The sequence below is a fragment of the Periplaneta americana genome, chromosome 10 (genome assembly GCF_040183065.1).
Source record: "Periplaneta americana isolate PAMFEO1 chromosome 10, P.americana_PAMFEO1_priV1, whole genome shotgun sequence".
Classification (NCBI taxonomy): Eukaryota; Metazoa; Arthropoda; class Insecta; order Blattodea; family Blattidae; genus Periplaneta; species Periplaneta americana.
The window spans coordinates 831375-858264 of record NC_091126.1 but is presented as its reverse complement, the minus strand read 5'-3'; the positions used below and the strand labels follow the sequence as shown (position 1 = coordinate 858264).

The following is a 26890-nucleotide window of genomic DNA, read 5'->3' as shown; positions in this document are numbered from 1 at the left end:
TTAATGTAAGGGGTGACTTTTATAGTGAGTTCATTTGTTATAATAAGACTATAAAATATCATCATAAACAGAGGTAAACTCAGAACATATTAAAATCATAAAAAAGTGGGCAGAATTTAGAAGACAAGACGTAAGGTTGGAGATAAGTAGAAATAGATTTCAATGTAAAAAAACCTCATCCCAGTGTCTTCAGCATTACTGAAGACAAAATTGGATAATATGAAAGTAGATATAAGATCATGCAAGAAGTAAAATTGAAAGCCTTCATGCATTTGCATTCCAATGCCTTTAAATGTAATATTAAGCTTATACAATAAATTTGTTATTCATATTACTTTAGTTTCCGTATTTTAGGCAACCAAAGATTGATTAAATGTTTTTTTTTTTCAATAAATGTGTAATTTAAATAATATTATGAACATTTAAAGAACCATATCATTGAAGCCTGTGCTAAAGTCACCCTGGAAATGCTACAAAATGTTCTCTCCACATTCTCAATTTTCTCCTCATATACCAAGCTCTCTATTTATTTATTTAACCTGGTAGAGATAAGGCCATCAGGCCTTCTCTTCCCCTCTACCAGGGGATTACAACTACAATATTAAGAATACAATTACAATTATATTTAAATTTAATATTAAATTTACAAATACAATAAAAATCAAAGTACTAAAAGATTAACTGATTAATAAAAGCTAGACAGTTTATTGTAAAAGTTAAGAAGAGAGAAACATTTTTTTTATTAATTAAGTAAAAATTAAACCTACTCTATGCAGTAAGAAAATGCTGAATAAGTTTGCTTTTGAACGCTACTAAATTCCGACAGTCTCTGATGTCACTGGGTAGGGTATTCCACAAGAGCGAGAGCGAGATTGTGTATGATGATGAATACAATGATGTCTTATGTGTTGGTATGGCTAGTATGCGGCTATTTTGCGTGCGTGTGAAGAGATTATGATATGATGACAGATAACTGAAACGGGAGGCAAGGTAGGTAGGTGTAGAGGTGTGAAGGACTTGGAAAAGGAGAACAAGAGAATGAAAATTTCTACATTCGTTAAGCCATAGCCAGTTTAGAGTTTGGAAGGAGGGGTTAATGTGGTCAGTGCGACGGACATCGCAGACGAAGTGAACACAAGAATTATGGACACATAATTTTTGCGATTGGTTGACATTGAGGTCAGTCAATAGAATATCACAATAATCGATGTGGGGCATTACTAGTGTTTCCACTAGCATTTTCTTGAGTGATAGCAGGAGGAATTTTCGAATGCTGTTTAAGGAATGTAGTATGGAAAGCATTTTTTTGGTAATATGGGTTACTTGGTTATTCCAGTTTAAATGTGTAACAAAGTAAACTCCAAGGTTTTTAACACAGGAAGAAAAAGGGATTATTGTGTTGTTTAACTTGACTGGAAGAGCAGGAGTAATGTTGCATAATAGACGTTGATGTCCCACTAGGATTGCTTGTGATTTTCTTGCATTGTGAGTCAAACCAAACCTTCTGGCCCATGCAGATATAGATTCAAGGTCCTCGTTAAGATTGTGTATTGCGTCATTGAATGAGTCAGGGGTTGTATGAATATATATAGATTTGTAAATCATTTGCGTATAGGTGATGCTGACAGCGCTGTAGAGTCCAGGGGATGTCATTTACGTAAATAGTGAATAGTAGTAGTGATAGAACAGATCCCTGTGGGACTCCAGAATCAACGATACGCCATGAGGAAGTTCGACTTCCAATGCAAACACACTGCTGACGTTCGCTGAGATAAGAGGAGAACCAAGAAACTGTGCTACAGCCCAAAGTCGATCCTTAGCCTCCTCAATTTTCTTCCTCCAACTGTCCCTGTCCTGTGCTAATCTCCTCCAGGTAGTTGTTCTGAGATAGTCCTGAGAATCGATCGTTACCGCATCTATCCATCTATTTTTGGGTCTTCCAATTGGTCTTTTACCATGTATTTTCCCTTCTAAGATCTTCTTTGGTATTCTGTTCCCTTCCATCCGATAGACATGTCCGGCCCATTCAAGCCTCCTTAATTTAATGAAAGTAACAACAGCAAAACTTTTATATAATTTATATAGCTCGTTATTATAACGTATTCTCCACTGCATATTTTCTTGCACCGGTCCAAAAATTCTTCTGAGTATTTTGCGTTCAAATACACCTAGTTTAGCTTCTGTCTCCTTAGATAATGTCCAAGTTTCGCTTGCATAACAGAGAATACTTCTAATAATTGTTTTATATATTTTAAGTTTTGTTTCCTTGTGCACACAGTTAGATTTCAATATTGCGCTTAATGCAAAATAGGCCTTATTGGCTGCAGTGATTCGACTCTGTACGTTTTAACTTTATGTAACCCCAAAAGAAAAAATCAAGGGGTGTTAAATCTGGAGGCCTGGCTGGCTATCCTACTGGTCCATGCTGACCAATCCAATGTCCATGGAACTGTTCGTCCAGTCTGGTGCAACATTTCTGTGGCTTAACCTACCAGAATGAAGAATGATATCAATTCTTTCCTTTTTCGATAATTTCATCACGAAAATCAAGAAATTTGTTATAGGAAAGCTTCATATAATCACGACAATGCATTGAAACTGTCACAGGTTAACCAAACAGTGAAGCAGAAAAAGTTAACTACCAGAATTGCATAAAAATACGTTTTCCAAAGCCTCCTTAGTACTGTACCATGTTACAAAATATCTGTAGATGCAGTAACTAATGTCTGTGTCATTATGACAGTTATCTTTAAATAATTGAAAAACGATTAGAGATATCTCAAAACGGATTGCACCATTGATTTTTTCAGAAAATTTCACATGATTTTGAGTACCTACATGACCCTCTTTCCATTTAAAATTTCAAAGTTGCATCCAATATGGCGGCTTTTGAGATAGTTGAGGGCTAGAATCGAATGTATCACTGGTATGGTAGAGCATTTGGTCTTACAAATAATGGAGTAATCGAAAATCAAGCATATGGAGAATATTTATATGGTTCCAGGCTTTGATTCACCCTGTACTTAACTATCAGTTGGAAATTATAAATCACCTTCTGTGCTATTCAAAATATACAACGTTTATGTTTTGCTTAGCCTAAACTGCATTTACAGATCTTTTTCGTCCGTTGTAATAAAATAATCTTCTCTTTCGGAAATTATCCTCACCCAACTTGGTAAGAAATCATTTTCAAATATGAAATCCATCATTCTCCTCGTTACGATGAAAATTATTGTTGTTAATGCAGGATTAATTATTTAAATGACCAAACATTGACCAATTAACTTAAATGTAGTTTAATGAGAGTTTAAAGTACGATACTGTCCTTTAAGTATAATTAAGGATACATTAAGTAACAATTAAAGTTAAATATGTTTGGTGAAATTGGCCCTAAGTATCGAAAAAAGTACACATAATTGAAATAATAAAATACGGCTCATCTCGCATCAGAATAGAAGTGTGCGCGATTTAATAAAAAAAAAAAAAAAAAAAAAACAAGTATAAAGTGCTACATATTACTGTAGGTTAAACCCTACAGTTATTGGCCACCTTATAGTGATTGGCCAACTGAAATTAATTTGTCAATTTTCCGCTTATTTGTAAACGAATTTCTTGCTTTTTATGCTCTGTAGCAGAATTTGTTATCCTTATTTGTGGTTACATTTCATTTTTCTTCTGGCACTAGTAGCAATGATGAATTGTATATCTTGGTGTGCAGATTTTCTTGAATTCCAAGGCATGTCTTAGGATTTTGTTAAGGAACAGCCTTTCCTTAAAATAAATTTTTCGTCATTAAAAGATGTCACAAGCACTTGTATTATATAGAAGCATGTTCATCAATGATAGTAAATGTTATTTTACTTATTATTCTCTTAAAACAGAATGGCATCATGCATGAAAATGATGTGGCCAGTCACTGTGTTATGAAATGTATATACTTTCAGTGATTGGCTACGTGGCCTATCATTGTAATATGCAATGACCAATTATGATACGAATTTAATGCAGGTGCAGAAAATATTGTTCAAAATTCCTAAGGAACATAAAAAAACCATATGACAGGTAATGAAGAAAATCGTGTTGTGGCGAAGTTGTACGGTATTCCTTGAACTACTCTCCAGTTTCAATTTAAAAAAGAAAGAAAAAGATTACAGTTTATTTAAAGATGCTCGCAACTACAGAGGTTATATCAGCGTCGCCGGTGTGCTGGAATTTTGTCCCGCAGGAGTTCTTTTACATGCCAGTAAATCTACTGACATGAGCCTGTCGCATTTAAACACACTTAAATGCCATCGACCTTGGCTGGGATCGAACCCCCAACTTCGAGCATAGAAGGCCAGTGCTATACCAACTACGCTACCGAGGGCGACTTCAATTTAAAGAAAATCCTGGGTATAATTTCAGATAGATATTGGAATTATGTTTAAAACTTTTTCCAAGGAAGAATTGAGATTTGAAGATCAGATAATTAGGTAAAAGTATGAAGGCCTATTTTACATTGCACATAATTGAGACAAAAACAGTTTTCTAAATAAAAACGAAAATTTATTCGGTTTTAATTTTTCAGGCTTCTTTACATGTCATCCCATGTCTGTTAAAAGGAAATGTGAATCAGGTATATCAGCCAGCTCTTCTGTCAGTGAGAAGGACATAAGGAGATGGTTTAGTGAAATATTGCAGGATAACGAGCAGGAGGTCTTATCTGATCCAAGCAGAATTTTTAACTGTGATGAGACAATATTCAATTCTGTCTTATCACAAGAAAAGCGCTTGCAAATCAAGGTGACAAAATTGTTTGCTATAGAAAACATTCTCTGCAAATGGCCTTACATGTAACTGTACCAGAGAATCTCTAAGAAAATTACGTTATCAGTGTGAGAAGAATGGGGTATTGGAAGAAGCAATAATGGGTGGATCATTGCCAAAGTTCTTTTTAAAATATATTTCAAATGTTTTCCATCAGTGTCTTTTGGAACATGGCATCAAGTTTCCTGGAATGTTACTTGTAGATAGCCACAAAATTCACCTAACCTTTCAATTATATCACCTATATTCCGAAATGAAAATTGAGCTAATCTGCCTCTACAAGTTTTATAGCCAGCCAATGTGGATCTCTTCCATCCTCTTAAAGTTCGCTGGAAGAAAGCTGTCAGGCAGTGATAAAGCAAAACACACTGGGGAATTAATCACTGAAGTAAATTTTGCACCAGTTTTGAAAGAAGTATTAGATACTGGCATTAAGACGGACATATTGGTTAATGGGTTCCACGTGTGAAGATCAAAATGTGATTGATTACAAAAAATACTTGGACTCATCAAAAGTTGAACAAGAAAAACTAACAGAAACAGGAATTGAAAGAAGATTATGAAGAATTTGTCAGTATAGTTTGGAAAGAAGTATTAGATGCTGCCATTAAGACAGACATATTGGTTAATGGGTTCCACGCGTGCAGATCCAAATAAGATTGATTACAAAAAATACTTGGGCTCATCAAAAGTTGAACAAGAAAAACTAACAGAAACAGGAGTTGAAAAAAAGACTATGAAGAATTTGTCAGTATAGTTGGGGAAGAAGTACAGTATTAGATACTGGCATTAAGATGGAGACATTGGTTAATGCGTTCCACGTGTGCAGATTCAAATGCAACTGATTACACAAAATACTTAGGCTCATCAAAAGCTGAACAAGAAAAAATAACAGAAAAAGGAATTGAAAGAAAGATTGATTATGAAGAACTTGTCAGTATAGTTGGGAAAGAAATATTGGATACTGGCATTAAGACGGACATATTGGTTAATGGGTTCCGCGCATGTCGATTCTACATTTAAAATGTAATTCAATTGTAACTTCTTGGTTTAATTGTGTTTTCTGATTATTTTCTTACATGGCCAATGACTGTCCCAACTACTGGCCAATAACTATGTTATTTACAATATATTTTTAAAACATAAAAAACATAAATAAATATAACCTTGTGTTCACCAAGTAGTATGGTATATGAAAGAGTATATTTCAATTAAATAAATACAATAAATAAAGTGAAAATTATAATTTTATTTCTGCACTTTATTCGTGTTCAAAGACAAAAATTCCTTAAATAGCCAATAGCTATATGGTTTACCCTACTTCATTATGTTTATTAGTTATAAGTGTTATAACCGGCATATAGACGCTAGTGATTGCAGTACAGCAGGAGTTTCAAATTACAGAACTGGAAGTACCTATGCTCTTAATTTATGACATTTTTTCATGGTACGAATTACCCAATTTTTTTGATTAACCATTCAGTTCACCCTCTTCACTACCATGGCTAATAGAGGTTCTACTGTACATTAGAAGGACTATGCTGGATCACAGCAATAATGCTCTCTTCTTCCTCCAGATTGCACTGATGTCCTCGATCAGATGACACACAAGTATTGGGAAGCATACTCTGAAAACTATGGCAAACACTCTACGACCAGGAAAGGATCTAGGAGTACTCTTCTACAGTAGCAGTGGAACTACGATCAGTTAGATATGTGGCTTCTCCAAAACCACGTCTACATTATCACTATCACAATAAATAGCACTAACACAGCCAGCAGTCAACTGGCAACAACCATGCAATGCATGGCCATCTATGGGAGTCATTCCACGTCAAATCGCACAAAATTATACAAATTTTGACCTTCATATTTCTGATTGCGTTTATATTTTTTTTACCAACTCTATGGGTCTCATAAACCAACAAGTGAATTTTTATTTCCCCCTAAGTCCACATGTTTTTAAAATATTACATGTTAAAATTCGTTAAAAATGTCGCACAATGCAACATTTAAAGCGTCATATTTCTGACGATATTGATGTTAAAATTTTTTTGAAAAAATGCATTTAAAAGCTTAAAGTACTGTCTTTTATTAAATATTTACTAACTAATTTTAATATAATTATTTCAAATATTTTTTTATAATTCAATTTTTAAAACATATACATTAATGTGAAATAGCCCTATTAAAAATCTAAAAAAATGCCTACTAGGTGCAATGAAGTATTCTTAATAATTCCAGAAAAAATCAGAATGGGATCTCCAATAGTTTAATGGAAATTTAATTACTTATGACAGAATGTGTAGCGGTTGGCGCAGCAGCAGTGGACGGGAAGCGTTAAAGCACGCTAAGAGGTTTATCGGCGCTGGATAATTGACTGAACGTTGCACGATTACACCCAGTATGACGGATCAAGTTACTCGAGGAAACACTGCTAATTTACTTATTATGATATCTTCAAGTAATTGTATATTATGCTTTTCAAATGTTTCTTTTCATTCACATTTTAAATTTTCATTCGCCTACCTTTTTTCTTGAAAGAAAATTGTTTTACTAAATCTTCAGTTTTTGACAACGGAATGAAAGAATATAATTTTAATGTACCAGTTATTGGTTTTAGATGTTGGTATCTGGCCTGCAAATTTTCAGTGTGGTTTTTGTGCTTATTGAATGGACAAAATATAAATGACACGTTAGAAATGTTTTTTGTGACTAATCAAACAGTTTTTTTTTTGTGTTGTTATAGGATCTTGTATAGGCTAACTCTCGTGGCAAGTCTTTTAACAGTATCTCCAATGCCAACACATGGACCTTTACCATGCGACATTGCAAAGAAGTGTCATTCAGCACTAATTCCATAATCGTCTTCATGTAAGCAATTATTTTTAAATTTTTTTTTTTTTTTTTTTTTTTTTGTATTGTGAACTTGATCCATTGGAAAAGTAGATGATTTTTTTCATATCGTTGAATTCTTGCTTTAAGAAATTTATTGCTTCGGATTGAAAAAAGTGAAAGGGATCGGTGTCATGTTTCATGGTTTCTTAGATGACATTACTTTTGTAACGAATTTCTGTATCTCCTTTGAAATATACTACGAAAGGATTTATTTATTTATTTATTTAAATATACAGAATAAAGAATATAATTACAAATAAGAGAAATAGAAATAAAATAATACAATCAATATAAAAAAGGAGATACAGTAGTATTAACAAAATTTGAGACCGAAAGAGCAGCGCTCGTGTTCGGTCACAGTTCAGATATAATATTAATAGGCCTATAAGAGAACATAAAATAAAATAAAGTAGGAAGTAAAATTAAAATTGTACTGTATTGTGGCTTGGCATATGTTCCAATGCACACCTTGTATTGAATCTTGTATTACAAATGAATAATTTTCAGAAAATTCTGCAATAACTATGTAATTTTCAGGTTGTACTTTCTTTGCATTCCGTCAGAAATAAAATATGGCTGACTTTTGAATGGATGATGATGCATCTTCTACATGAAAAACTTAACATGCTAGGGAGCCTTTTACTTTTGAAATTTTCACGGGGGTATCGTTTTGTTGTATCTTTCATTTCTTGATAGGGGATTCTATTGACATCAAACTCTTGTTTAATTCCTCAATATTACTGATTTCTAGCACTGTATCCCTCTGTCCGCACTTTCATTTGATTTATGTTTATTAATATCACAAGAACTACCGGCTTCACATATAATTTCACCTGACCTATGTGGAAATTGATTGATTTTTACGGAACAAATCACATATTTGCACACTCAAAGACTCCTTTAAATTGAGCTTTATCAATAAGTCGCGACTTATGCGTCTTAGTGTACTTTTCTTTTTAAAAGCGTGATTAGGAAGGTAAATGGATTTAAACACTTGTTATATATTACGCGATCTTTACCATCACTCATGTTGTATAGAAGTCACGTCACTGCGCGAAATTCAAACCCAAACTGATTATTTTTCTCTCATGCCATCTGTTTACTGCCATAAAGTTTACTGCCTTACCCAGTCTTGCTAACATCAAACATTGGCTATATTGCAGTATAAACTGTGAAGGGCTTCCCCCTGAGCTGACAATAATAAAATAATTTTAGATAAGATATTTACTGTTCCTTAAGGTATTAATCATTTGATGATTAGTATGGTGACATCAGATGCATCGGGAAATTTCCACGGGCAGCCTTCTAGCCTATGGCTGCAAGCAGTTCATTAGCTGGGCATCGCAAGCGCGTGCATGCCTCTGGAAAATAAATTGTTACAAATATATGGGTGCCGATCCCATATTTATAAATGCAGTAGTTTATAGATAATACATCAGCGAACAAGTCTATATTTTTCCAGATTTTTAACTTGGCTATTTAATATAGTAATTTTGCTTTGAAAAAAATGATTAAAAAAATAGGCCAAATTTTTAATTTATTTGTGATAGGCCTAAAGTAATAAAAAGTGTTGTATTTCGTCTTTCAAATGTGCCAAACCGCAAATCTCAATTATATGTAGACACAAAGTTCCAAGCGAGTTTATGTAACAGTGCGCGCATAATTTGCGTAACTTCAAATATTCATAACTACACAAATAATTAATAATTGTGAAAATAAAAAAATACGGGTCTCCTTATTTGATGTCTGGAATTCATGAAAAAAAATTCGACCATTTCCGAGAAGGTCGTGTTTTATTGCTGTGCGATTTGAAGTGGAATGACTCATGGGTGGAATGTACCTAGTTTATAGATAAAGCTTTACATTCAGTTTTATCTCGACATGCATTTGGTATAGACCACATGTTCATATGGACATTGTTGCTCAAAATGATTGCTACTATGATCTCCCAGAATATTGGCCTTGCCTTCTGGGACACTCTGTATAGAAATTTCAAGATTTCATTACAGACCATTACAGTTTGCAACAGAGGGCTAACAGTAACATCGTCCATGATATTATATGCAGTTATCACAATGATATGGACGTAGATGAAGAATGAAAGATTTTGTGTTCAGTTTATTTTCATGTTTCGCAATTTTCAAAGGAGGTGGTCCATTACTTTTTTGGAGCATACAAGTGAAAAACATGTCCAAATTAGTTGACTTGATTTTTGAGCAACCTAATTCCAACCTTAACATATTTTTTTTTTTATGTGCAGAAGTTTTCTTTTGCTGTTATGAATAGCAAAGCCTCTATCAATGAAATTTGCAGGGTTTCCTTTCTCTCTACACACAAACTGTATATCCTGTTCTGGTTTCTTAACTCTGATTTTAACTACAGAACGAGAAAAATCTAATTTCTTGTATTTGTCAATATTAGATTTTGTATGTGTATCTGATTGATATGCAACATTTTGAAAATGACATGATGCAAATATATTTCCACTGAACTGTTCAGTGCTTTGTTTCATCTTCAGTAAAGGACAAGGTGGCGATTTAAGTTCTGCATCCAAATAGTCATTCATAGATTCCTTCACTTCTCTATTTTCAAAAGTATTAAATTTAAACTTTGTGCAGTCTATACTCTAAATAACCCCAAAATGGTTTTCGTTTTTCTATATTTCACAAATGTATCTGTGGAACTGCTATGCCTACCAATGTCCTTCAGAGAGATGGTTACAATTCTTCCTCGCTTAAATACAGCTTCTTTAACCTGACAGCTGTCTCGCATACCACTCAAGTCACATGGCAGACCTTGGACAATACTCTGCCTCTTCTATTCATCACTTCATTAAGTTCCCTGCATTCATCTTTCTGTAGTCACCAGATGGACAGCGGTGACCTACATTTGGCCAAACATCTTTGGAGGGACTCTGTTGTCTTCTCATGTTTTAATGACGTCCCACCTACATCAATGTATGAAGCATCCTGTAAACCATCTACGCTTTTTTCAACAGTATGAATACTGCGACTTGTGCCACTAATTGCCATCACTTGGTCTCGCATTATGCTTTACCTTATAAAATGACTAGCCACTTGCTGAAACTGAACTCAAGATACAGATGGAAAACATTTATGAATTTCAGAACTCTTTTAACAGCATGCAAAAAAGAGAGAAACAGGCAGCAATAGTTTATTGTACTTACTTCAGGTGAAGGATTCAATGGCAGTCCGTCTTGACTATACAGCTGGAGACGGGGCCTTTTACTGTCTGAATTAACTGCACCAACATCTTCCAACACAAGAGGTTCCTTGGAAGCCCTTTTTGTAGCAAACCTCGTTTTTTCTCTCCTACAACTAAGTGACTTTCGTTCATGCCGAAAGTCAACATAATGTGGAGGATATGTAGACAAACTCTCCTCATGTGTACAGCTGGGTTCTGAGGAAGGCAAAGTAACTGCAAGAGTCTTTGAACGGTGTCTCTCTTTCCGTAGGGACCCCTGCAATTTTGAATCACAAATTATCTCTTTCCGTAGAGACCCTGGTAATTTTGATTCAAATATTGTCGGAGAGTCAATTATGTTGCTATTCATTTCACAGTCACTCCCATTACTGCCACATTGCAAATTCGATGCTGAAAATGCGTTGCTTAATGGTTTCCTTTGTAAATGTTCATTCGATTGAGCTACCGATGGCATTGACTGTTGATCAGACATGAAAGAATCCACATAAAACGACTTTGATTGATGAGGGACAGGGTTGTCAACTACAGGTATGTTCTCCTCCACACTCAACAAATCTGTCTGGCTCTGTTGCTGATGCAGTTCGTCTACACTGACATTCGTTTGATTTTGTTCACTTCTGTGTCGCGACTTTGGATTATCACTTGTGTTCTCTACGTCACACTCAGAAGGAGATGTAGCAAACTCGGTGGAAGAACCTCCGGTCTCCTTCCTTTGAGAACAACAGAAGTTTGTATGAAGTTTTGTATCACATGCCTTTGCAACAGATTCTGCATTACAGTTTAAAGAAGTGGCAGTAGAAGATGGCACTAACGGAGTCTTGGAAGCTGGCTGTATTCTACTATTACTCAGAGATACGTAAGCTTTGTATAACTTGGGATCTGCTTCACTGTACTGCATCAAAGACAATTCCTCACCTTCAGATCCATTCATTTCTTCAGATTCAGATGACATCTTTGACTGTCCCCTTTCTTTTCTATGAGTCAACTTATTTTGTGAAATGTCTGTAAAATTACAATTCAAAGTCGAGGAATAGGTAATGTCCTCCTCACCATCAAGAGTAGGGGCAGGTGATGGCGAAGGTGGAGACTTGAAGATGACTTTTGTTGGCCAGTCACGTGGAATAGATGAATACCTGAATGAATGATCACTGGAATAGGACATCACAAATCTACCACCTTCCACACATGACTGATCTGTCCCCACTCGAGTGAAAGCATCATAGGATGGGTGCAATACGGGATAAAATGTAACACTTGTTGGATTACCACTTTTATCACAGTACACAGTTCCTGTTTGAATAACTTGGTCTTCCTCCAAGACTATGGGCTCTGGAACCACGTCCTCCATATCATCTTCATCCTCTTCATCTGTAGAACACAAGTCAATAAGTGGAATTGTTGATTGTGGTGATAGAGCTATTGGCTGAGGGTTAGCTGCAGACATGTTGTATGAATACATTGTATTGGGGAGCAATGTTGGTAGAGGAAACGATCCTTCACTTTCTGGTGATGGTGCCCGCATGGTATAGTGACGTATTTCATCTTCTGTAAGTCGGTTAAGAGCTACCGAACATTTACGACATCTGGACAACAAGTCTCGACTTTTTGAATTCAAGCCTGCAAAAAGAAAAATAAATATAAATCGTTTCACTTTACTCACATCAAATTTCCCCTGGAACATCACTGCACTCATTATCTATGTATGAATAAATGGTATGCAAGATCGATGGCTGTTAACCTGGAAAGACATTTCTCCGTTATTTTGTGTTTTCATGATTTGAATGGGAATATACATACACTTAAGTACAATATATGCTTATGAATAATGGTATGCAAAGTAGATGACTGTTAACCTATGCACTTCATTTGACAAGACATTGTAATTTACAGCATGTTTCAATAGCAGTGATATATTATTTAGGAAAATAATGCTCAATCAAAACCGAGAGAGGCTAGAAAATTACCCTTTAAAGATGAAGAAAAACTTCTGAACATTAACCCTGGAGAACTCCCAAGTAGAAATATTTCGTTATTATACTTTTTAGGTTAGTACCACTGAGTTAGCCACTCTTCTACCTTCCTGTCAATATATTACCAACAATACAGATTTTTAGTATGCTTCCTATTGTGTACGAGTCAACAGTTACACTTGTTTCTTGTGTATGAGGTCACATTTAACCCTGTGTGAGTCCTCATGTACCGGTAACCCATATTTATAGGCTTCTTGTTATCTACATTAAAATTTATAATAGTTTTTCCTGTGACAATGAATGTCAGAGAACGAGAATGTATTCTGGAGATATTTGATTCAATTCGGGATGAAGAATTAGTTGGTGGATGTAGTGAAGAAGAAATAGAAGAGGATACAGTAAATACAGTGCAACTTAATGGAACTCAAGTTGAAGTTACAGAAAATGTAGACAGCTATTCAGGAGAAAGAGCAGAAGTTACAGTGATGAAATGTGACTACTTTGTCGGACATAATATTGGAAAAGACAAAACAGCTGTATGTGCTAGAACGTGTTGCCTTAACATAGTCACTCATCTTCCAGGTGTAAAACAAGTGGCTCAAAGTGCAATAACGGCTGTAGAAGCTTGGACACTATTATTTTCTGAAGACATGCTAAATACAATTGTGACATATACCAACAAAAAAATCGCATTGGTCCGTGGGAATTATAATTGTGAACGTGATGCAAGTGACACAAATAAAAGCTCTACTGTTTCTTGCTGGGGTCAATAAATCATCCCATAACAACACGAAGGATTTGTGGCAAACAGATGGAACAGGGATGGAACTTTTCCATTGTGTAATGCCTCATCACAGATTTCTGTTTCTGCTGGAGTGTATTAGATTTGACGACCTTGATGTAAGGAGTGAATGCCGAAAAATCGGACAGACTTGCTCCTATACGCGAATTGTTTTAAGATTTTGTTGTCATCATTCAAAAATCTTTTCCTCCTCGAGATTATTTGGAAGCTTTTCGCGGAAAATGTCCTTTCCAAGAGTTCATGAAAAGTAAGTCTGCCAAATACGGGATCAAAATATTTGGTCTTGGTCACATATGTGGTTTATATTCAACATGGAAAACAACCAGAGGGTCGGTCTGTTTCAAGTTTCCAACTCCCCATCTGATATTGTTTTCAAGGCTTATTTCTCCTATCTCAAAAGCGGGAAGAAATGTAACGATGAACAATTGGTTCACCAGTGTGCCTTTGGCTAGAGATCTGCTACAGAAAAAGATGACTCTTGTCGGAACACTGAGGAAGAACAAGAGAGAAGTTACGGCTGAGTTTGTGTCTACAAAACCTCGAGAACCTTGTTCCAGTGAATCTGGAAATGTTGATAATATACTAGTGTCTTATAAACCAAAGCAGGGAAGAGTAGTTCTGCTTCCCTCTACAATGCAATGGGATTCTACAATTGATGAAACTTAACTTCTGGCCTCTTACAGTATTTTATACCATGCTAAACATATCAGGTATAATTCCACAAGTGACAGTGAAGTGCAATGTAAAGAGTATTCTTGAAAGAACTTTCTTTGCAGTTTATGCAAAGAACCAACATAAATGGATCTCACTGAAGAACCATCCAGGAAGAAGAGAGCACGTGGACAATGTGAAGTTTGCCCAAGATCCAAAGATAAAAAGACTCCATTTTCTTGTGTGAAGTGCCACAAAATGCTGTGCAAGGATTACATGAGTGTCATATGTAATCAGTGCATTGAATCTAAAAGTGAGAGCCCATAGGTACATTTCATTATTTCAGTATCAAGACAATACAATTCTTATTAATTTAAAACTTTATTTTGATAATTATTTCTGCCTAAAATATGTTTCACATATACTGCATTATTTTCAATAACTAAATTTTTATACTTAACTTAGAATTACTGAATTCATTAAAAAAAAAAAAAAAGCAAGTGTGTAAGACATATTATACTTCTATAAAAAATTATGTATCTCAATGTATGTTTTGAAGATAATTTATTGTATAAACAATAACAAATTAGCTTTACTTTAACAACAAAAGTATTGAATATTGATATATCCTTTAATGTAGGTAAAAACCTTAAAATACGTAATGGGATAACATAGATCCAAGCACAAGCTCTACTGGGTGTCACAAAAACAGATCATGATGGTGTCTTACTCTAAACATTATCCTCTATGGTGCAAAACAATGTCAAACAAAGTCCTAGATTAATAAACCTCTTTACTAGAGAGGCTCCATATCCTTTCTCTATTCCTGTATATTTTAATTCTATGCAATTTATAAAAACCAAAGAACTGTAGGTTAGAGTTCTGAAACAAATGAAATATATTTATATTAAGTACAATCACAATTTTGAACAATAAGGTTAAAAAAGAATGGGCCGGCAACAAATGTTTAAGTTCCAGAAATAGAACAGTGCGCATGCCTGTCTCCTTGAAGCTCCCGTTCACAAGATGACACAATTAAACCATGTAAATGTGCTAAAATATACTATAAAATAAAACGAAGGGTTGATTCTAGCTGCATCAGGACCTCTGAAGAATGAAATGGCAAAAAAATTTATAAATATTAAATCTATCGAAATGGGATACAAAATTTATCAAAACGAAGATGAATGAGAAAGCTCCATAATATGCTGGATTAAAGTATGAACCATTGTAGCATAGGTGGCTTAAGCATTAGTCTAAACCAGATAGCATTGGTTGTAGTAGGTTCGAATCTCCGTTAGTCTTCATTTTTTACATTACAAATTTACCATAAGTTTTTATAAACACCAATTGCACAAGTACCAAGTGGCGACATTGCCTGGAAGTTGATTGAATGTTTAGTAAATCGCACAACCCCTCTCCCGGGCAACACTCCTGTCTGTTAATAAAATCGTCTGCATTTATATCACATTTATAGCTTTTAGGAATAAGTTTAACTTCCAACATTAAAACATGTTGCCACTGTAAACATAGAATTTAGTTCTATTTGCTTTAATAATGTCAATACTGAAGTGATACTGTTTACCATTCTTCAGTTCATATTGGAGTTTAGCTTTCTGTATTTTTTGTTTACCTATATTCATCACAGTCCGTCTCGTCATCACTCTTCAGAGCAGACAGACAGCAACAGCATCAACAACTCATTGCTCTAGTTCGTGTAGGTTACTCTGCACTGAGCACAGCAAGAGAGATTGGCATCCCTTTGACAACTGCTACGAGGTGGGCAAAATTATCTCTTGAAGACAATGAAATTTCGAATTGTCCAATTCCTGGTCGACCACACATATCTACAAGGGAAGAGTACGCTATCTTAATCAGAGAAATTGAATACCACCCTTTTCGAAATGCCTTTCAATTGAAGACAGTATCCAACTTTCCCGACTCCCCACTAACTGTGAGATGTTTAAGAGAGCTTGGCATAAGGTCTCGTTGAACTGCGACGAAAGAGCATTTGAAAATGGGTTATGTAGCATATGCTACTATCCAGCAGGACTGTGACTGGAGAAATGTAATTTTCTCTGAAGAGGTAGTTGTCTCCAGTAGCACTTATGGTTCTGCCCATATGTATCGCATGGATGGCCACCAATACAACAAATGCTTCGTGTAGCATGTTGGGTGGATGTCATACACTGGGGCAGGGCTCTAGAATGCATCCACGGTCGATATAGGTATACGGCAGAAGTATATGAACATATTTTGGCAAATGTTATGATTCCTTCTGCCTGAGAATGGTATCCAGATGGAACGCTCGTGTTCTTGCAGGACAACAATCCAGTACACACCGCCAATTGCATTCAAAGATGGTTTACGAGTAGGTCTGATGTCGACTTGCTCAAATGGCCTCCAAATTCACCTGATATGAATCTGATTGAAAATTTGTGGTCTAGATTGAAAAGGATCCTACACTCTAATTGGGCAGAACCACCATACGAACAGAAGATGAATTGCGGGACAGAGTAATAGATGCGTGGGAGGATGTAGACCTATTCGATAACCTTGTGAACTCCATGTCACGCAGAATGAGGGCAGTTGTCAGTTGTTGCAGGTGGTTTGTGGACGAATATTAGTCCCTACCACAGGCCTTTTTTATATATATGGGGGTGGGGGAAATTTTATAAATATGTGAAGAGATGACGCAAGGAAAACTATTCGAGCCTCCCCCTAAAAATGACCACAATCAATTTATCGTACAGGACAGCGAAAAAGCAGAAAAACTAAATTCCTATTATGCCACTGTTTTGGGATGAGGACAATAATACCAAATTAAGCTTCTGTGGAAAATACAGGCCAGTTTTCTATCACACCTGGGGACTTAAGGAGAATGATCTCTAAATTGAAAACTCATAAATCAGTAGGACCTGATGGTATCGCCGGAGACATGTTAAAATTGGGAGGGGAAGCCATGATTCCCTATCTAGTGCGTATATTTGAAATATCAATTAACAATGGTACTGTCCCGCGAGATTGGAAAGATGCAATAGTGGTGCCAATTTACAAGTCAGGGTCTTGCTCAGATACAAAAAATTACAGACCGGTCAGCCTCACCTCTGTGGTTTGCAAACAGATGGAACACTTGATTTCAGCTTATCTAAGGCAGCGTTGGAATGATAAAATTGGTTACATAACTGTCAGCATGGATTTCGGGGGGGGGGGGGCTACTCATGTGAGAGTCAATTATTAACTGTATGTCAGGATTTAGCAGACGGAATAGATTCAAATAGCCAAGTAGATGCAGTGATTATGGACTTTTCATGCGCATTGGATATAGTCCCACATCAAGGTCCGTGGACGGTCGGTCGCTCTCACAGGTCTCTTCATAATAGCCTTTAAAGAGAAAGTGAAGGCGCTGTAAATCTGTGACGTCACCATGGGGACACACTCCACTGTCAACCCCTTGGCTTGCGCTGCCTTTATTAATAGTTACTGGAATTTAGAAAACGCGGGATGTGTTTGTGATTTTGTATAGACCTTGCTAGTGTGCTGTTTATAATAGGCCTGTATTGTTACTATTATAACATGCAAAATGCCAAATTGTGCGGTGAGCGAGTGCCAGAATTATAGCAGGAAAACTAAAGGCTCGAGTGTTATTTATCATACGTTTCCCTCTGATCCAAAGCTCCGAAAGGTTTGGGAGATTAAGTGTTATCGAAAAGATGAATTTAATCTTGAAACTGCGCGTATTTGTTCCAAACATTTCACATCTGATTCCTATGAGCGTGATTTGAAAGCCGAGCTTTTGAACATACCAGCAAAGAAGAAATTGAAATTAAACGCCCAACCATCGCTGAATTTACCAGTGTGCTATGTGCAAAACAGTGAGATAAACAGTGCTAGAAGTAAACGTGTAGAAGAGAGAGCTTGCAGACAAAAAGTTTTGTCTGAGGTAAGTGAACAATTAGATGCAAGAACAACAGTGCGGCAGGACGATCCATTGGGTGTGTTATCTTTCATCTGTTCATTAGAAAATGAGGGGCTGGATCTCAAAAAAGAAAATGAAGAACTACGCATAGAAAATGAAAAACTTAAATTAGACATTGAGAAGTTAGAGTCTAAATTAAAAGAATTACAAATAAAATATAAAAAGCAAGCATATTTTAGGGTCAACCAAAATTCACAACGACAAAGAAAGTGTTTAAATCGCTTAGTAAATGGAAAAGTAAAACATTTATTAGCTAAAGTGTTCACTCCAGGGCAAATAAAAATGCTTATTAGCGGGAAAAGAAAGCAAAGATGGGAAGAACAAGACATAATTCCGGCATTAGCTCAGCAAGCAATTAGTGATAAACTGTACAATCATTTGAGATCACAGGTGGGAATTCCTCTACCAAGCATTGCTACTCTGCAGCGTTGGACAAAAAAATTGCCCTTTTCTCCTGATATTCTTACACCAGTACTGAAAATTTTAAAAGAGCAGGGGCTGTCTTTAGGTGAAATGGATAAGTTATCAGTGTTATTATTTGATGAGATGAATGTCAATGGTGTCATTTGTTACGATCACGAGGATGATTCGATATTGGGCCCTCACAGAAATGCTCAAATCGTAATGATCCGAGGATTGACAGGTGAGTGGAAACAGCCCATCTATTATGATTTCGACAAAACAATGAACAGAGAGCTACTGTTTGAAATTATAACAGAAATTGAAGCGGCAGGTTTCAGAGTAGTTGCAATTGTTTCTGATCTGGGTGGCGGCAATAGAAGACTGTGGAATGAGTTGCAAATAAATGTAAATCAAACCTGCTTTTCAAATCCTGCTTCGGATGGAAATATTTGGGTTTTTGCAGATTTGCCCCACCTGATTAAGTTATTAAGAAACCATTTTATTGACAGTGGGTTTCAATTGAATGACACAATTATAGAAAAAAATGTAATTGAACGGATTATTAAATCCGATTCTTCGGAGTTGCAACTATTCCCGAAATTACATTGGTGTCACATTACTGTGCAAGAGAATGATAGGCAAAGAGTTGCACCAGCCATGGAACTTTTTTCTCATCACACTGCTGCGCTGATTAAATATCGGGTACCCGAAAGTGAAGAAGTTCATGAATTTTTTCAACTCATAAATGACTTCACAGATGTAATGAACTCGGGAATTCCGAAAGATCCTACACACAATAAACTGAAATGTGCCTTCGGAATTAACCATAATGAACAAGTAGAGATATTAGATAGAATGGAGGAAACAATAAAAGAAATGAGAGTCAGAGGCAAAAATACTCTTCTACCTTTTCAGAATGGCTTCCTTACCTCTATTAAGAGCTTAGCGATTTAAAAGAAAAAGGAATTGATTATATAATGACCAGAAAACTCAATCAGGACGCCCTGGAAAACCTATTTTCCCAAATTCGTGGGATGGGACATTTTTATAATAACCCTCTGCCCGTCGAAGTAAAAAATCGCTTACGCCTATTGATATTAGGATGTCGACTGCCCCACCCTACAAGTGCTCCAGTAGAAGATTCAGGTGGAGTAATAATAACAAAGCAAGTTTTTCAGGATCTCATAGACATTTCTCATGAAAGCGTGAACGAAATCCCTGAGGAACTAAACTCATTAGAGATGGATATTGATGATAGAATTGACACAACAGAGCTGATGAAAAGGGAAGAAATGGAAGCGCTCAGATATGTTGCTGGTTATATTTCTAGAAAATGTAATAACAAAAGTGCTGTTTCGGATGCTAATTCCAGTCAACAATCTCCAGGATGGATAGAGGTCGTTTCACGTGGTGGACTGGTTTATCCCTCTTCTCAGTGGATGGCAACAATTGAAGAGTGTGAAGTTATATTTAGAAAATTTCATAAAAAATCAGTCAACAGAAAAAAGAATGTAATTGACTGTTTATTTAGATTTTTGAGGAAAAAGTTTCCAAATGAAGATCCAGAATTATTGAAGTTATTTAGTAGAGCACGGACATTTTTTAGAATTCGTTATCTAAATAGAAGGAAACAGGACATCAAAAGAAGAAACTGTATGAAGCACAAGCAATGGTTGCAGAGCTGCTCGTCGCGTCCTTCACAGGACTAGGTGAGTCAGTTCAAATTTTGTGAAACATTCTTAAAATAAATTGTTGTAGCCTATTTGTAAAATCAGTGTTAAAATTGGGATACTTTCACTCCCCGCTGCTATTGAAAACCACTTTATTAAAATACTATAGGTTAATTTACAAGATATTCATTTAACAATTCCGTATAAAATTAATTATTAATTAGTTTTAGTGCATACACTAGTCCAGTGTTAAGGGAAATTTAATACATTTTGGGTGCGTAATTTAAATTCTGTCATTCGCCAATGTAGTTTTTATTTATTGAACACTACTTTAATATAATTAATATTTTGAGGCTCGGAAAAAGAAATTGATGTGTAAAATAAACTAAATATACCTATTGTGCAATGCGTATTCGTTAATAACGTTCTCTAAAATTGGACCGAAATATTCTACAGAGGTTAGAGATACAAAAGCAAGTTGATACAATGAAGCATTCGTAGTAGTTTTTATATTGCCTAAGAATTTGGAAAGTAAACTAACATTGAATTAAAAAAAGATGGGGCATTGAAGTGGGAGTTCTATATCTAAGCCCTTACTCCTTCAGTGTGTATGCGACCCAAACAAATATATAAATATAGGTCCTTAAATCACTTGTTTATCGCTAGAAAGTGCAAGCTGAGGGTTGAAAATGAATATAGTGTTCCCGTGGTGACGTCACAGATTTACAACCCTCTTGACTTTCCATTTAAACGCTGTTATGAAGGGACCTGTAAGAGCGATAGCGACAGACCGTCCACGGACCTTGGTCCCACATGACATATTGTTGGTTAAACTACAATCAACAGGGATTGAATTTTTAACTTGTCGCACTCAGAGAGTACGGGTGGAGGAGGAATTATCCAACCCAATTGAAATTACTTCCGGAGTCCCACAGGGGAGTGTCTTGGGGCCTCTTCTATTCCTGGCTTTTGTAAATGATCTGCCAGTTAACATCTTGTCCAGGGTTCGCTTATTTGCAGATGATTGTATCGTATACAGGGAAATAAAAAGTTATGAAGATACTACTCTTCTTCAGAATGACCTCAATAGAATAAATGATTGGGCAATAGCCAACAAAATGAAAATAAATTCTCTAAAGAGCAAAGCCATCAGATTTACAAAAAAAAGAAATAAAATAATCTCATTGTATACGTTAGGGGATAAAACCATTCCAGAAATTAAAAAATGTAAATACCTAGGAATAACATTTAGCAGTGATCTCGGCTGGGGGGGAACATGTTACTGACACAGCAGGAAAAGCATGGAGAGCATCACATTTTGTGATGAGGGTACTAAGAAAAGGCTCTGATAAATCCAAAGAAATTGCATATAAGTCACCAGTACGTCCAGTAATGGAATATGGTGCTGCATGTTGGGATCCTTACAGATTAGAACATATTAAGACACTGGAAAAGATTCAAAAATGGGCTCTCAAGTGTTGTCGTAATAATTCACCATTAAAATAGGACACACTCACGGACAGGAGAACGCGAATTCGATTATGCACATTGTTCAAAATATACAAGGTGAGCCTGCCTGGAGAGAAATGAAAAATAGGTTGCACAGCAGCCAAATTACTCTTCAAGGAACGACCACTCATATAAATTGAGGGAAAGAAGACAGAGGACGAACACTGGAAAGTTTTCTTTTCTCAATCGTACTATCAGGGACTGGAATGCTTTACCTGCAGACTTAATAAAGGCTTTACCAATAACCAAAAATGTATTTAAAAATAGGCTTAAGAACTTTACTAATAGACAGTAGTATATTATACACACTATTTAAAGGATGTAATTGATATCTGTTATTGAAGTGTTGTATCAGTGAAGAAGTGTGTTGTGTAAGTGAAGTTTTATAGTTTACAGTGGCAGTGCAAAGTATTTGAACACTGAAATGTTTTTGAAGTGTTAGTGAAGTCAAGATAAAATCAGTGAAATGTGTCATAGTTCCAGTGCAGTGAGTGAGTTGTCAGCGAAATGAGTGTAGTGCTGAAAGGTACTTGTGCAGGTATGAACATATCATACTCTTGGTTTTAGTTCGAACTTAGGTTTAAGATACAAATTAGTTTTACTTTAAATGTTATTTTAAGTGATCGTGCTGAATTTAATTTAGGAAATTCCCTGTTATTATTATTAATTTATTGTTAATTGTATATTTTATTAATTGTGTTTATTATTGTTATTACTGAGTGTAATTAGTCATCACTGCCACCAGGTATATACCCATTTGCAGTGTGAATAAATACATACATACATACATAATCTTTTATTCATATTTGATGTCCTTGATTTTTTAGGAAGCAAATAAACTATTAATTTTGCATACAGGCCAGATCATGCCTAATAACAGCCCACAAATGATGAGCTATAATATGTTTGCAAAACTTGCATAACCAAGTTTATTAACAAATTCCACTAACACTTGTCATTAAAAATATGAAATAATACAATAAAACAATCAACCCTACCGGAAAGCGAACTTACAACCTCTGGTTCTGAAATCAGAAATCTTACCCCTACACTACACCACCACAACTGTAGCTCCTCAGAGCGACTGCCTTACTACCCCTTCTTACCCCACCCACCTTTTCTACCAGTGCGGTCATGACGTTCCAGTTACGCTCGGCTGCATCAACATTCATTCTCTTGGTGGCAGGTATACAATACGCTATCAAGAATTACAAATGAACAGATAATAAAATCCTTAGGAACATACCTTTAGAAAGTAAGAGAAAAATGAATAAGGGAAATAAATATGTTAAAAGACATGTAAAATAAATTTTAAAATGTATGTGTGCATATAATGTAAAAAGGTCTACCTATGTGTATATTGTCCTATTACTAGTAAAGCCGATTAATCCACTTTTTGTGTAAAATAAGTTAAGTACAGTCCCTGACTTATCTTTCCGTTTTCTGTATTCTACTAAAATGAAATAAGTCCAAAATGTTGCATGCAGGCAAAAAACCAATTACTTTATTTGATGAATTTATTATGATTTTTCGTGCATTAATAAAGTTTTAATTCCTGTTTTCACACAACTTGCATTACAGGTCTTAACTGGTTTTACTAGTAATAGGATGATATATAAATTGTACACTGATAAGTGAGTGATAGCTATATGACCAGATGTCGATGCTGTCATTCAACATTGTAACACACTCCAGCCAAATAAATAAATATATAAATAAAAAATAAATAAATAAATGAATAAATACATAAATAAGTAAATAAATACACAATACGCATACTGCAGTTTAAAGAGAACTGGAACATGGCAAAATCTAAATCCGTGAAGAAATACTACTTCCAAAAGAAATGGGAATATGATTATTTTGTTGTTGAAGACGAAAGAATTGCTTGTTTACTGTGTCCCATCCAATTTATTTCCACTCATAATTTCAATATTAAACCACATTTCAACACAGCCCATATTAAGAATTATGGAATGCACAAACTTTCGGGTAAGTTCATTATTACGAACTGTATATTGATTATTTATTTATATACTGTTAAATTAAAGATGTCACTCGTTGTGTTCATTTTGAATTGAAATTAATAGTGACTTTCAAGGTTCATTACTTAGATGCTATACAATTTATGTTTCCGTAGTGAGCAGAGCTCGACGCATCAGTCAATCATCTACTAGACTATCTCGCCGACAGAGTTCATTTCATTATAGTATCGCCGATAGCGCCATCCTTTCCTCTAAATTTCTTACTAAAATTCCTATTGGCCAGCTGGTAGTTTTAAAACAAATGCCGGGGAGAGAATCGAGTTTTCTTGTTTATGTTCAGTAGTAGAGCACTTCACTCTGGAGTTCACTCTTGGCGAGCAAGGTTGTTTCGAGATACATTGGAGCAGTTAAGTTCACTCGGAACTATAGGTCGGCTGGTTAGTTGTATTTAACAAATTACACTGACTTCGAGATTCTATCTTCTACGATTAACTTCGGTTATGGATGCAGTCGACATGTTTAAGGTTGTATTGAATGTATTATGGCATAGTTAATTTTGCAGTGCGAGCTGGTTAGGTATTTGTTGTATTTGACCACGATACATTTCTTAAATTGTTAATGAGAATATCCGCGAGTGGTAATGTCTTGGTTTATGTATCAGGTATTGCGGCATTTTAGTTCGGTCAGTTATGTTGCGTGGTACATATTATGTACAGGAAGTGAAGTGGTTTGAGGAATTGATTTGCGTGAGTAGTGAGATACGGAGATATAATGTACTTATGTTGTCTTCAAAATTTTCTGAGATAGCCCGGGCGGAATTGTGACTGATGTTGTTATTATATCGTGGAAAAGGTTGGACCAAATTTGTATATCTTGTTGCTTGTTTTACTTTTCATTTACAAGTTGAGTATTGCCATTTCAGATTATTCGATTTATTAATCCGAGTGTATTGCGATCCTAGCATACTTGCGTGGCTACGCGAATTCTAACGTATCATTGGTATACATATATACTCTTTTCTCTCTCTCTGCATTATGGGTACTGTAATAGTACAGAGATTTATAGTATTTATATATTGTATTTAACAATTAAGCTTTAATTAATTATTTGTGTATTGATCTGGTGTGTGACTATTTATTGTGGGTTATTTTCCCTTTGATGCAACGAGTTAATATCTGGAGCCTGTGGTTTGTCTCTTTGTGGGAATCATTGAAGTCTAATTGGGCATTTAATAAGGGTTGTGGAAACCGCTGGATATTGGGGTTAAATTTATATGTTGTTTGAGATGTTGTGACAATGTTCCAGCGGGAAGATATTTTATAGGTCATCAACCTGCTGTTTGTGAACTTCCCGATTAGACTGAATTATGAATTTAGGAATATATTGGGACATATTACTGAAAGTGTTGAAGGTTCTGGACTTTACTTATGGTTGTATTTCAGATTAATTTATTATATCATCTTTTGTTTTCATCTAACTTCGTACTTTTTATGTTCGTTTCATCAAATTAATTATGTACTTGTTATTTATTATTTGTTAATTATATTTGTTATCATAAATTCACACTATCTACTTTTTTCTAAGTCTTCCACTGTGCATATCCCGATCATCCAATGCACCAGATTCCACGTGGTGAGTAACATCCCGGTATTCTCGAGTTTTGAGAAGAGTATTGAAGAGGGGCAAGGAAATCAACAATTATTACAATTATTATTACGATTATGTTATTATTACTTATTATATTATCCCCTCTCAGTAGGTGATAATATGAGGAAAGTTTTCGAAAATCTAAAGCAGGTTAGCTGCAAAAAAATCTCAAAGGAACTACCAACAGGAAATCTAGCATAATTGTAAACCTTGAAACGAGATAACGCATTATAAATACAATGAATTTATTACAATCCTTTTTGAAAATTACATGCCACCACTGATGGATCTTTGCATGGGCAGAGAATGTAAACAACTCTAAGCAGAAGTCTATCATCTCCAATAGAAGTGGAGTGAGGCTGGCATCATATTTCCCCTACTTAATGGTTCTGCAGGCCTGTCATAGCACATGCTGAATAGACGGATCACTATCAAAGAAACAACCAGAACAAATATCACAGCATTGCCTTCGAACACAACGAGACTACTCATGTGAACCAGACTTAAAAAATTTACATTTAAACTATCAACTGTCAGTCCAATTTTTAACCCAGTTGTACATACCATGCAGGTCAAGTTTTATAATCGACACTATAGACAGGATGAGATCTTTCATTGGATGGTGTTATGCATTAACCGGCTACGCGCCAATTAAAAAACTGCGATTTTGATACCCTCTGTTGTACTGGTGCATAAACTAAGTGTACACAGACTTTTGACGCCTTTTCTTTAAATATAACGTTATTATTAAAGAAAAGTTTAAGCCCCATTGCTCGAATCTGAGATTTAAAGTTTTGTAATAAACAGCTATAAGTTTAAATCTTTATAAGTGCTAATCATAATTCTGCATCATGTAGCTAAGCGTCGTTTCCCCACTCTTACATTGTTGATGCATAACTGATAAATTCACAAACCAGGAAAATACTTTCAGTAACCCCAGCATTGTGCAGTTTGGCGACTGAGTGAGGTTATCTAGGTCGTCAGTATATCGTGAATATTATAAGTTAATATTAGTGTTAGCTAATAATGACAAGCAGAGCACAGATATGTTAATTACTGAGAATTGCCCTGGAACTGAAGGAAAACTTAGCAGTCATTACAGGTATATAATAGTGTCATTATATATGATATGAATGTATTGGTTTTTCTCGAAATTAGACCTACATATATCCAGGTTAGAAACGTAGATAACAAGTCACTGGTTTGTTAGTTTAGAGGTCAGGTCATTGTATATTTTGGGTGATGTGAGTGAGGAGGGAGGACGTCCCTTAAAGAGTATTTAATGTATTGTCCTTTTAGACAATAGCGTATTTCAATTTTATAGTAAAAACTGTCGAAATACTCTG

The 26890-nt window shown here is 35.4% G+C and overlaps 1 protein-coding gene across 5 annotated transcripts in view; it reads right to left on the bottom strand.

Annotated features, from left to right (window-relative positions):
• Window positions 1-26890, bottom strand: part of ova (ovaries absent) — a 144113-nt gene that overhangs the window by 37681 nt on the left and 79542 nt on the right. For all 5 annotated transcript variants that reach the window (XR_011334199.1, XR_011334197.1, XR_011334200.1 and 2 more), the window contains one exon: window positions 10892-12546. Coding sequence is in view for 1 of the 5 variants with exons in the window: in XM_069836657.1 (XP_069692758.1) it covers window positions 10892-12546 (1655 nt within the window). In the remaining 4 variants the exon portion in view is untranslated. The remainder of the gene's footprint in view (window positions 1-10891; window positions 12547-26890) is intronic.